Source organism: Polypterus senegalus, chromosome 1 (genome assembly GCF_016835505.1).
Source record: "Polypterus senegalus isolate Bchr_013 chromosome 1, ASM1683550v1, whole genome shotgun sequence".
In the NCBI taxonomy this organism is placed as follows: domain Eukaryota; kingdom Metazoa; phylum Chordata; class Cladistia; order Polypteriformes; family Polypteridae; genus Polypterus; species Polypterus senegalus.
Genome location: NC_053154.1, coordinates 313,449,294 through 313,463,023, shown reverse-complemented (window position 1 = coordinate 313,463,023; position 13,730 = coordinate 313,449,294). Strand labels below are relative to the sequence as shown.

Genomic DNA, 13,730 nt, shown 5'->3' with positions numbered 1-13,730 from the left:
CCACGCAGATACGGGGAGAACATACAAACTCCATGCAGGGAAGTGAACCCGGGTCTCCTAGCTGCAAGGCAGCAGCGCCACCATGCCGCCCAATAATAACATGGGTTTTAGTAATATTCACTTGAGATATGTGCTTGAAAGGGGGAACAATGTGGCCATTTGTCTCTTTAAGACTCGGCTGTCATTTTGATAATAATCTTCTTTTTTGGTTCCCAGTACAGTACGGATTTTTCTTTTTTTTTGTTTGTATCCTCAGATTAAAAAGTTTAACAAGCCCTGCACTAGAGCATTGAAAAGTGAACCACTGCTTGTAGCAAGACAATGAGGCACGCTGTAGACGTGGTGTGAGACAATCGCCCTACACTGGAAAGCTGGCAACCCATAAATGCTCATCTGGAAGTACCATGCATGGAATGTCTGTGTGATGCGGGTTGTCTGCTTAAGTTACACACATTCAAAGTGACAATATTCTCTAATGCGTATCCCATAGAACCAGAGTAATACTGAAGTGTTCTTCCAACAATGGGGCACAAACAAGACTTCCCAGTTACCATGGGGAACTTTGAGTACAGGTTGTGAAGTAGCAGTGCTAACTACTGTGCCACCTTGTCTTACAGGTGATCTGAACCTTCATTTAATTTTGTTTTCCTCTTCCTCTTCTTTTCAGTGGCATCATGAAACCTGGGCTCAATGCTATTCTTGGCCCGACAGGAAGTGGCAAATCATCGTAAGTAGCTCTTGGCATATAACAATGTGGTGCTGCACAAATGTTAACACTGTTTGCTCAGGCATTAGATTTGTTTGCTTGGCACACAAGAATCTTATTCCTAGAGGTTTGGGAGGTTAGTTTTCCTTTTTTATTGATTTGCCTCTGCCTTTTATCCAAAGCAACTTACAAATGACCCGTTATAAATGCAGAATTAGTGTCTTCCAAAGTGGGGACTTTCCAGGAGAATTTCATTTGCTGTGAGCCTTGAGGTTGTTCTGGCAAGCAGTGGGACTCGATCCTCAGTGTATATAAGGAGCCAATGGTGGAGACTGAACTAGTATTAATAAATAGTGCACATGCCTTGCAATTGGTTCAGCTTACACCAAATAACCCGACATTTTACCAGGGTTGTAATGGTCTTGAAGGAGGGCAGAATTTAACCCATAAACCAGTGCTGGCATGGGATTTACAATTTCCATGAGATAACAGGAGTGTGGAAGGGCTGATGAAGGACAATGTTATCCACGCACACAGTTTTGTACTAGCCAAATCTACTGTATCTCACTAAGTTCAAAGTTTTGTATTCAAGTATCTCATTTCTTTTTATTGTGTGTTGTCTTTAGCCATTTTGAATTTCCGGAAGACATTTTTTTTTCTTGTTTATGTTTATCTAGAACCTTTTCTGAGAAATGTGTAGGCTCAAAAGTGGTGTATGGTTGACAAATTATTAAACGATATGTTTGGTAGTGGCACAGCGGCGCAGTGGGTAGCGCTGCTGCCTCGCAGTTAGGAGACCCAGGTATGCCCTTTGGAGTTTGCATGTTCTCCCCCCGTGCCTGTGTAGGTTTCCTCCCACAGTACCAAGACTGGCAGATTAGGTGCATTGGCGATACTAAATTGTCCCTAGTGTGTGCTTGGTGTGTGTGTGTGTGTGTGTGTGCACCCTGCGGTAGGCTGGCACCCTGCCTGCTGTTTGTTATAAAGTCTTTTTATTATTACCACACTTCTTTTAACTTCGCCTGTTTGTTGTCTGGTACAAATCTTGTCATCAATGTTAATCCCACTTCCTATTGTCCAAATGACTTGAAATTTTGCACACTGACTTAGTCCCGATGACAAAACACAAATCAATAATCAGTTTCACTAATTGATCAATTAATCCATGTTAATTAAGAAATGAAATTTTCATATAAAGTATAGTTCAAGATTTCACCAATAGATGGCGCTAGTAACAGATAGAAATATTAAAGGAAGTGTTAAAATATCTTTTACAAAATTATACTAAAACAAGACTAAAAACTTGAAACTAATATATATATATATGTATGTATGTATGTATGTATGTATGTATGTATGTATGTATGTATGTATATATATATATATATATATATATGTACAGTGGGTACGGAAAGTATTCAGACCCCCTTCAATTTTTCACTCTTTGTTATATTGCAGCCATTTGCTAAAATCATTTAAATTAATTTTTTTCCTCATTAATGTACACACAGCACCCCAAATGGACAGACAAAAAAAAGAATTTTCGAAATTGTTGCAGATTTATTAAAAAAAGAAAAACTGAAATATCACCTGGTCCTAAGTATTCTGACCCTTTGCTCAGTATTTAGTAGAAGCCCCCTTTTGAGCAAATACAGTCACGAGTCTTCTATCTTGGAGTTTACTAAAAGACACCTGAAGGACTCTGAGATGATGAGAAATAAGATTCTCTGGTCTGATGAGACCAAGATAGAACTTTTTGGCCTTAATTCTAAGCGGAATGTGTGGAGACAACCAGGCACTGCTCATCACTTGTCCAATACAGTCCCCACAGTGAAGCATGGCGGTGGCAGCATCATGTTCTGGGGGTGTTTTTCAGCTGCAGGGACAGGACGACTGGTTGCAATCGAGGGAAAGATGAATGCGGCCAAGTACAGGGATATCCTGGACAAAAACCTTCTCCAGAGTGCTAAGGACCTCAGACTGGGCCGAAGGTTTACCTTCCAACAAGACAATGACCCTAAGCACACAGCTAAAATAACGAAGGAGTGGCTTCACAACAACTCTGTGACTGTTCTTGAATGGCCCAGCCAGAGCCCTGACTTAAACCCAATTGAGCATCTCTGGAGAGACCTAATAATGGCTGCCCACCAACGTTTACCATCCAACCTGACAGAACTGGAGAGGATCTGCAAGGAGGAACGGCAGAGGATCCCCAAATCCAGGTGTGAAAAACTTGTTGCATCTTTCCCAAGAAGACTCATGGCTCAAGGGGGCTTCTACTAAATACTGAGCAAAGGGTCTAAATACTTAGGACCATGTGAGATTTCAGTTTTTCTTTTTTAATAAATCTGCAACAATTTCAAAAATTCTTTTTGTCTCTCAATATGGGGTGCTGTGTGTACATTAATGAGGAAAAAAATAATTTAAATGATTTTAGCAAATGGCTGCAATATAACAAAGAGTACCCACTGTATATATATATATATATATATATATATATATATATATATATATATTATGGGGTGCCAAACAGGCAAATACATTGATTTTCTGAATATATAAAGTCAGTGTCAGAATATATAAAGTCAAAACTTCAATATATAAAGTCAAAGTCAAAATGTATTGATTGAAACGACTCAGGCACATTTTTAGTAAACTAAAAAAACTGAAATAAGTTAACAAAAACGTATTCAGAAAAATAAATTTAAAAAACACTGTTCGGTTAGTGTTTTGAACATGATGCATGCGCCCTGCCCAGGATTGGTTCCTGCCTTACGCCCTGTGTTGGCTGAGATTGGCTCCAGCAGACCCCCGTGACCCTGTGGTCGGATTCAACGGGTTGGGAAATGGATGGATATTCCAGCGCCTACTTTTAATATTCCGACGCTGACTTTATATATTCAAGTTTTGACTTTAATTATTTGGGAATGACTTTATATATTCAAGTTTTGACTTTATATATTCAATCAATCAATCAACATTTATTTATATAGCACATTTTCATACAAAAAAAATGTAGCTCAAAGTGCTTTGCAAAATGAAGAATAGAAAAATAGAAGACACAATAAAAGATAAAAATAAGTCAACATTAATTAACATAGAATAAGTAAGGTCCGATGGCCAGGGTGGACAGAAAAACAAAAAAAACTCCAAAAGCTGGAGAAAAAATAAAATCTGTAGGGGTTCCAGACCACGAGACCGCCCAGTCCCCTCTGGGCAATCTACCTAACATAAGTCAAACAGTCCTCTTTGTATTTAGGGTTTTCATGGAAGGACCTGATGATGATGATGGTCACATAGACTTCTGGCTTTCAGTCCATCAATGTTGGTGCATCAGGATGCTTTGAGTAGGTGGTGGTGGCGCAGGCCAGAAAAAGAAACAGAAGAGAGAGTTGGGGTCAGTATGGATTTTAGAGCCGCCATGAATAGTTATTATGAGGAATTGAACATACAGAATATCAGAATTAAGTTAAAGTGAAGTTAGGAGAAGGCCATGTTAAAGTAATGTGTTTTCAGCAGTGTTTTAAAGTGCTCTACTGTATCAGCCTGGTGAATTCCTATTGGCAGGCTATTCCAGATTTTAGGTGCATAACAGCAGAAGGCCGCCTCACCACTTCTTTTAAGTTTAGCTTTTGAATTGTAAGGAGACACTCATTTGAGGATCTAAGGTTACGATTTGGAATATGACGCGTCAGGCATTCCGATATATAAAATGGAGCAGATTATTTAAGGCTTTATAAACCATAAGCAGAATTTTAAAGTCAATCCTGAATGACACAGGCAACCAGTGTAGTGACATCAAAACTGGAGAAATGTGTTCGGATTTTCTTTTCCCAGTTAGGATTCTAGCAGCTGCATTCTGCACTCGTTGCAAGTGATTTATGTCTTTTTTTGGTAGTCCTGAGAGGAGTGCGTTACAGTAATCTAGTCAACTGAAAACAAAAGTGTGAATTAATTTCTCAGCATCTTTCAATGATATAAGAGGTCTAACTTTTGCTCTGTTTCTTAAGTGAAAAAATGCTGTCCTAGTGGTCTGATGAATATGCGATTTAAAATTCAGATTACAGTCAACGGTTACCCCTAAATTTTTTACTTCCGTCTTAACTTCTAATCCTAATGCATCAAGTTTATTTCTGATAACCTCATTGAATCCATTATTGCCAATTACTAAAATTTCAGTTTTCTGAAACAAGTTTTGACTTTATATATACTGACGCTGACTTTATATATTCAGAAAATGAATGTATTTGCCTGTTTGGCACCCCATAATATATGTATACATGTATATGTATGTATATATATATATATATATATATATATATATATATATTGTCAGGGATGCCAGGGGCTATGACCCGCCGGGACGCCAGGAGGGACCGGAAGAGGGTCAGAGCCCGCCTGATCACGGGGTGCGCCTTCCGGTTGTTTTGGGAGCCACGGGTCAAGGGCTTGGAAGCTCTTCCCTGTAGGGGCCCGTGGCCACCGCCAGGAGGCGCCCCAATGCCTTGGGGATTTGTTTCCCCAGCACTCCTGCCACACCAGGAAGTGCTGGGGGGAAGACTTAGGACGGTGCCCGGGGAGCAGCCGGGAGGACAACCGACACTTCCGCCACGCTGGGGCGTGGCCAGAAGATTGCCGGGAACACCTGGGGCTCATCCGGTCCCCATAAAGGGCCGTCTCCGTCATTCAGAGCTGGAGTCGGGTGGAAGGAGGACGGCAGTGGAGAGTGGAGGCGCCCAAGAAAGGCATTGTGGCCAGGACATTGGGAGTTTGGGGTTTTTGTGCACGTGATCAGGTCTTTGTGACCATTGAACTGGGGTCTTGGTGACCGACATAATTGTAAATAGTGTGTAAATAAACGTGTGGTGGTGTCAAAACAACATGTCCGCCTGTCTGTGCCCGGGTACCGTTCACATCTGGCGTAGTCGGCAGGATGCTCCGCCTGTTTCAAGGCGGAGACCTGTTCATAAAAATATTGTTGTGGACGGCCCGGGGCAGCAGGGGACCCCACCCACGCATACGCTGGTGCTGCGTGCACACAGCCCCGCGGGGTAAAGGAACCCCACGGACCGCCAGGGGTCCGCAGGAGGGCCGTTATTCCCTGAAGCGGGCGGGCGGCGTGCATTGGAAGAGTGCAGCGGTCTCCGACGAGCGCGCCGTTGCTGGAGGCGCCCGGGACGGCATGGCGTCCGGAGAGGCCACGCCGAGGACGTTTCCTCGGTATGACGGGACCTGGGAGGTGAGTTCCCTGCCTATCGGCAGCCGGCCCTTGGGGGCCGGGCGTGTTTTGTTTTCCAGGCAGGGACCTCCAGGATCCGCGTCAGTGGCGGGCGCATGCTGGTTTGCGGGCTCCGGCAGCACAGCGGCAGCCGCGAGGGCTGCGAAGGAGGAGACGCTGCAGCTCGAGAGGCGCTGGCAACAGCAAGGCTGCCGGCAAGCACGTCGCCGCCGCAGAAAGGGAGCCAAGATGGCCGCGGACCGGAAGTCCCTCCCCCTGACAGGCACGCGATTGGACGGTGTGTCTTGTGTGCCCGCCGATGACTGTAGAGAGGCGGGACCAGGGAATGTCCATCACGGGCAGGGGGGAGACCCGATTGGGCCGGAGGAGAAGGCCCACAGGAAGTGGCCGGCGCCGGAGGCCGACAGGCAGGTAGGCTCAGCGGCCGGTTAACTTCCTGTCTTTGCCGGCTGCTTTGGCGGAGCTGGAGGCGTCCCTTCAGCCCGCCGGGCAGCGTGTATTGCAGGTGCTATGTGCCCTCCGGGCTGAGGTGCTGGTACTGGAGAGGAAGGCGCCATGGGCGCTGAGAACGTTTCTTTCGACAACGGGACGGCGCGACGCTGGAATCTCCAGCCGGAGAGGTACAGCGGAGACGGTGAGTACAGCCGACTCCGTAAAGCATATGGGAGGGGCTGCTGAAAAAGGCTGTGAAGACAATGATCAGTTCCGAGTAAGCAGCCCTCCGACAGGAGGTGCGGCGCCGCGGACTGCATGCGCGGCGAGGGGGGAGTCCGTGAGGACGCTGAAGGGACACGGGCTGCTAAGTGCCCCGGGTCCTAGCCCCGCCCGAAGTTGGCTGCGGTCTTGCGCCGCACTATAGGGACGCAGACGAGACAGAGGCGCCTTTTATTCCATAAGGAGTCTCAAACCGTCAGGGCGTCCCAGAGTGAAGGGAGGAATAAAGGGCTGGGTGCCGATTCCTCCGATAAGGTGAGACGCGCTGCTGGGTGCACGCTGCGGCTGGCTGCCCTCTGGGAGAGCAGAGGGAATCCCTGAGGCCGGGCGGAGAGAGAGCGGGCGGTGCCGACGACTCCATCGTCGAGAGGGACACGGAAGCCGCGGAGAGGGTGCCGATCAGGCAAGTGCCGGGGTGCCGGTTGGAGGGGGGAACGCTGCCCGTGCGTGGCACGAGCTGGGTGCTTTGGCAGCGGTTCTGCCCCTGTGTTCTCTTTTGTAGGGACGGACCCGGGCGAAGTTGAAGGAACCCTCGTGGCGGAACAGCCCTCTGATGTCGGGCCGCCTGCAGAAGGATCTCTCTGTCGGTGCGCAGGTGCGCTCGCAGCTGGAGGAGCCAACGGGGGAACGAGTGGCTCAGAACAAAGGGGCGTGGAGGTCCCGGAGGGGGTGCCTACCGAGGAGGCCCCGGGGTGCCGGTAAAAGGGGGGAGCACAACCTGTGCGAGGCACAGGGATGCACCATGGGTTGGTGTCGGATTGTGTCTCCGCCCCTGTCCCTGCTGGGAGGCGGGCCGGACCCCGCTATCCTCGAGTGGGACCCGTTTGAGCTCTGCTGCCCTCGGGACGGGTCGCCTTACCCACGAAAGTGGTCTTCGCTGGCTGTGGGCACTGTCAGGGATGCCAGGGGCTATGACCCGCCGGGACGCCAGGAGGGACCGGAAGAGGGTCAGAGCCCGGCCTGGATCACGTGGGGTGCGCCTTCCGGGTTGTTTTGGGAGCCACGGGTCAAGGGCTTGGAAGCTCTTCCCTGTAGGGGCCCGTGGCCACCGCCAGGAGGCGCCCCAATGCCTTGGGGATTTGTTTCCCCAGCACTCCTGCCACACCAGGAAGTGCTGGGGGGAAGACTTAGGACGGTGCCCGGGGAGCAGCCGGGAGGACAACCGACACTTCCGCCACGCTGGGCGTGGCAAAAGATTGCCGGGAACACCTGGGGCTCATCCGGGTCCCCATAAAGGGGCCGTCTCCGTCATTCAGAGCTGGAGTCGGGTGGAAGGAGGACGAAGCAGTGGAGAGTGGAGGCGGCCCGAAGAAAGGCATTGTGGCCAGGACATTGGGAGTTTGGGGTTTTGTGCACGTGACTGGGTCTTTGTGACCATTGAACTGGGGTCTTGGTGACCGACATAATTGTAAATAGTGTGTAAATAAACGTGTGGTGGTGTCAAACCAACATGTCCGCCTGTCTGTGCCCGGGTACCGTTCACAATATATATATATATATATAATAAAATCCTTTTTAAAAACCACGCTTATATTAAGTTAAAAAGTATACTAAAAAGTAAAAAATAAGTCTCCCCGTGTCTGCGTGGGTTTCCTCCCACAGTCCAAAGACATGCAGGTTAGGTACATTGGCGATTGTCCCTAATGTGTGCTTGGTGTGTGTGTGTGTGTAAGTGTGCCCTGCGGTGAGCTGGCGCCCTGCCCAGGGTTTGTCTCCTGCCATGTGCCCTGTGTTGGCTGAGATTGGCTCCAGCAGACCCCCGTGACCCTGTAGTTAGTATATAGCAGGTTGGATAATGGATGAATATGTTTGGTATTTTTCACGTTGAAGTTACTGCTTCATGCTCATGATATATATTAATTTACTACATCAAATTGTGTACTAAAGTAGAGCTTTTTTATTATAAATTTCAAAAATATCTTGCCTGTTTTTGCAGTTTAAAATGGGGCTGAAGAGTACCAGGGTCCCAACATGGAAAAAGACTTAAAATTGGAACATACTGTATGTCCATTTTCAAGGCAAGAATTTAATCGGATATTGATAGAGATAGATAGATAGATACTTTATTAATTCCAAGGGGAAATTCACATAATTCAGCAGCAGCATACTGATAAAGAACAATATTGAATTAAACAGTGATAAAAATGCAGGTATAACAGACAATAACTTTGTATAATGTTAACGTTTGTGGGAGGAACGATCTCCTCAGTCTGTCAGTGGAGCAGGATGGTGACAGCAGTCTGTCTCTGAAGCCGCTCCTCTGTCTGGAGATGATTCTGTTCAATGGATTCTCCATGATTGACAGGAGCCTGCTCAGCGCCCGTCGCTCTGCCACAGATGTCAAACTGTCCAGCTCTGTGCCTTCCTCACCAGTTTGTCCAGGCGTGAGGCGTCCCTCTTCTTTATTCTGCCTCCCCAGCACACCACCGCGTAGAAGAGGGCGCCACAACCGTCTGATAGAACATCTGCAGCATCTTATTGCAGATGTTGAAGGACGCCAGCCTTCTAAGGAAGTATAGTCGTCTCTGTCCTCTCTTGCACAGAGCATCAGAGGGGACTGGGTGGTCTCATGGTCTGGAATCCCTACAGATTTTATTTTTTATCTCCAGCCGTCTGGAGTTTTTTTGTTTTTTCTGTCCACCCTGGCCATTGGACCTTACTCTTATTCGATGTTAATTAATGTTGACTTATTTTAATTTCTTATTTTGTCTTTTATTTTTCTATTCTTTATTATGTAAAGCACTTTGAGCTACTGTTTGTATGAAAATGTGCTATAGAAATAAATGTTGTTGTTGTTGTTGTTGCAGTATTGGCAGTCCAGTCCAGTTTATCATCCAGCTGCACTCTCAGGTATTTATAGGTCTGTACCCTCGGCACACAATCACCTCTGATGATCACGGGGTCCATGAGGGGCCTGGGCCTTCTAAAATCCACCACCAGCTCCTTGGTTTTGCTGGTGTTCAGGTGTAAGTGGTTTGAGTCGCACCATTTAACAAAGTCTTTGATTAGGTTCCTATACTTCTCCTCCTGCCCACTCCTGATGCAGCCCACCATAGCAGTGTTGTCAGCGAACATTTGAACGTGGCAGGACTCCAAGTTGTATTGGAAGTCTGATGTATGTTGGCTGAACAGGACTGGAGAAAGTCCAGTCCCCTGCGGCGCTCCTGTGTTGCTGACCACAATGTCAGACCTGCAGTTCCCGAGACACACATACTGAGGTCCGTCTGTAATATAGTCCACGATCCATGGCACCAGGTATGAGTCTACTCCCATCTATGTCAGCTTGTCCCTAAGGAGCAGAGGTTGGATGGTCTTGAATGATATTATACCGTATCTAGAGATTGCACAAGTACAATATAAAGCAAAGTGTCCATATTGATTTATAAGGATATTTGGCCAATTTTAAAGAAAACTTTGTCTGCACCTCATCTCGCTGATTGTCTCACCCTTTGTAGCACTGTGTGAAAGGCAAGAATTGAGCGTCAGCCCATCACTGGAGCAACTGACACACATGCACTCATGCACAATCCCATTCATGCTGACGTGGAATCGCCATTTCAGATTTCTTTGGCTTTGTATATATTTGTGATATATTTGTGATAAGTGGTCTCACAACCAAAAATAAAAAGAGACTACACGGTACAAGAAGGGAGAGAACAAAGACAGGAAAGAAAGAGAAACAGAGATGGATGTTAAAAACAGGAGAAGAAATATAGGGGCAGGAATGAGAGAGAGCTCAAGTGACTGGGAAGGAAGTAGGTGGACAGGAATGTGAGCGCTGGGGATGGAGCCATTGTTCTACCTTGCTGATCTACATAAGAGCTATTCATCTATATGTTATTCGGTCTGCTGGTAACTGACATTTCCATTGTTAATATTCTATGGCTTTACATCTCAGCCTGCTTCATTTGCTGCTGCATTGAATTAACTCACCTTAAATATGTTTGAAAGATCACGGATCTTGACTTTGCTGACGATGCTGTGATCTTCGCGGAGTCAATGGAGACTCTGATCAGGGCGCTCGAGAGACTGAGTGAGGAGTCTATGAGTGTCTGGGCTTGCAAGTGCCCTGGATAAAAACTAAAGGTCCAGGTCTCTAATGACCTCCTGGGCACGGCCATCAGCAGTGTGTCTGTCTGCAGAGAGAGAGTGTTGACCTTGTTAAGAGGTTTACTTACCTCAGCAATGACGATCACGTCTCTGGTGAATCTTCCTGCGAAGTCAGTAGACAGATTGGGAGAGCATGGAGGGGTCATGAAGTCGCTGGAAAGGGGTGTGTGGCACTCCCGATATCTGGAAAAGGACGAAGGTCCAAGTCTTTAGAGTCCTGGTGCTTCTTGTCTTGCTATATGATTGCGAGACATGGACGCTATCCAGTGACCTGAGATGAAGACTGGACTCCTTTGGTACTGAGTCTCTCCGGCAAATCCTTGGGTACAGTTGGTTTGACTTTGTGTTGCTCATGGAGTCCCAAATGAGGCACATGACCTGCATCGTGAGGGAGCGTCAGTTACGGCCCTATGGTCATGTGGTGCATTTCCCAGAGGGTGATCCGGCTCGTAAGATCCTCATTGTTGGGGACCTGAGTAGCTGGACCAGTCCAAGGGGTCGCCCACATAACACCTGGCTTCTACAGATAGAAGGTCATTTCCGAAGGGTGGGACTGGACCGTGTGTCTGCCTGGGGGGGTTGCCAACTAGGATCCTGGGCTGTTTCGACGTGTAGTGGGAACGGCAATGTACTATACCAGTGCATGCTCCCCAACTTGACTTGACTAAATATGTTTGGAAATGTTGTTGACTTCAATAGTGGGCGACTGGCAATACATTTTCTTTTCCTCTTTAGCTGCAAGTAGTCATTCTTGAAGGAATGAGCAGAGCTGGATTAAGGTGGGTGCTATGGATGCTGCAGCATTAGGCCCATTCCTGAAATAGGCCCAGATGAAAACAGACGAGAATTTTCCGGAAGCTGAACAGTTTTCCTTTGCTCTATTAACCTCAAAATAATTCTTAGAATGAAATTTGGAGTCCGACTTTCAGACGCCTAGACACAGCGTTACTTATTATACAGTTACTACTGTTCTTTGTGCTGTGACGTAACTATAACGTTGTTGTGTTTGTTAACCGAAGATTTCAAGTTAATGCTATCAATTTTACGTTAAACAGTTTACTTAGTAATTTAGCTGCGTTTTTTGCAATATCTTGGGGATTCTTGCCACTTTATTATTGTTCGTAGTAAATTTTTCACCCTGAAAGTTAGTTGTACAGTAAAACTCGATGGCTATTTAAATGGTTATCTGTAAAGGTTGTAATAAGTAGAGACTTGAGGCGTGAAAAGGTTTGGGGCAGCCACCCGTTTAATTCGGTTTCCTGGCTGCAAACGTACTTGGGACATCATAGTCAAGTTTACACAACAGAGTCCAAAACAGAACTGCCTGCCTAAGCAAGGCAGTGAGCTTTATAGCTCAGAGGGCGGAAATGATGTCGTCCTCTGGGCCGGAACTGGAAGTGACATCACCCTTGGGGCCGGAACCGAAGTGACCTCATTCTTGGGGCCGGAACCGAGGTGGTGTGTCCTTCCTGGAAATGGCGGCTCCTGGTGGGATTTCCCGGGTAAGACCTGCAGAGAACTCAGAAAGAGCGTCAGCGCACCCGCCCTGGGCAGATGTATAAACAGTATTGTCTAAGCCCTTCAGCTGCTTCCCATGCACACGTGTGTGACAAGACTCCCCCCTCAGCCCAGACCCGCCGGGTCGGGCGACCTGCACCGAGAGGTCGTGGGCCCGGGAGAGGGCATCGGCGCTGGCATGAAGGGACCCCTGTCGATGAACGAGCGTATATTTGTACTGCTGCAGGTCAAGAAACCACCTCGTGACCCGCGGATTCGACTCCCTGTGAAGGGCCATCCACTTTAAAGGCGCATGATCCGTCACCAGAGTGAACACGCGACCCAAGAGGTAGTACCGCAGCTGCGTCACCGCCCATTTGATCGCCAGAGCCTCCTTCTCCACCGCCGCACCTGGTCTCCCGTCCAACAGTTTCCGCTCAGGTACATAACGGGTGTTCAACACCGCCGACGCTTTGGCTCAACACGGCTCCCAAGCCTGTGTCCAAGCGTCCGCCTGGAGGACAAAAGGGAGAGAGAAGTTAGGGGAGATTAAGATAGGTGCTGAAGTAAGAGCCCTTTTTAAGTCACTGAATGCAGCCCCCGCTTTATCAGACCATACCACCGTATTAGGAGCTCTTTTCTTTGTCAAGTCGGTCAAGGGCGCTCTCGGAGAAGCGAGGCACAAACCGGCGGTAGTACCCGCCAAACCGAAAGGATTGGACTTGCCGCTTGGTTTTGGACGGGCCAGGCCATTATGGCTTGCAACTTGGAACACTGTGGCCTCACAGTACCCCGCCCACTAGGTAGCCCAAATATTTGGCTTCCTCAACCCAAGTAACATTTCTTGGGGTTGATGCGAGCCCGCCTCTCCCAATGTCCGTAATACTGCTGTGACCTGCTGTATGTGCTCCTTCCAGGTGCTGGAATAGATGACAACGCCATCCAGATAGGCAGCACAGAACGAGTTATGGGGCCGGAGCACTTTGTCCACCAGACGCTGAAAAGTCGCAGGCCCGTGTAACCCGAATGGAAGGACACGATACTGCCAGTGTCCGCTAGGAGTGCTAAACGCGTTTTTCCTTCGGACTCGCTAAAGGAACCTGCCAGTACCCCTTTGTCATGTCAAGTGTAGTCAAGAATTTGGCTGGTCCCAGTCTCGAGGAGGTCGCCCACGCGAGGCATGGGATAAGCATCAAATCGGGAAACTTGGTTGAGCCGACGGAAGTCATTGCAAAACCTCCAACTGCCGTCAGGCTTAGCAATCAAGACGATGGGGCTGGACCAGGGACTACTACTTTCCTCGATCACTCCTAGTGCCAGCATTCGCTTGATTTCCAGTTCCACTTCTACTTTCTTTGCCTCCGGGAGTCTGTAGGGTCGCCACGGACGATCACCCCGGTCAGTCACTATGTCGCGCAATCAGAGAGGTCCGACCTGGTTGTTCACTTACCACCTCTGGGACCG

General features: G+C 47.8%; 1 protein-coding gene across 1 annotated transcript in view; it reads left to right on the top strand.

Moving 5' to 3' along the window:
* The first annotated feature begins 552 nt into the window (after positions 1 to 552).
* Positions 553 to 13,730, top strand: part of LOC120516581 (broad substrate specificity ATP-binding cassette transporter ABCG2-like) — a 113,130-nt gene continuing 99,952 nt past the window's right edge. Inside the window, exons 1-2 of the mRNA XM_039738389.1 lie at positions 553 to 572; positions 668 to 727. Coding sequence (XP_039594323.1) covers positions 553 to 572; positions 668 to 727 — 80 coding nt within the window. The remainder of the gene's footprint in view (positions 573 to 667; positions 728 to 13,730) is intronic.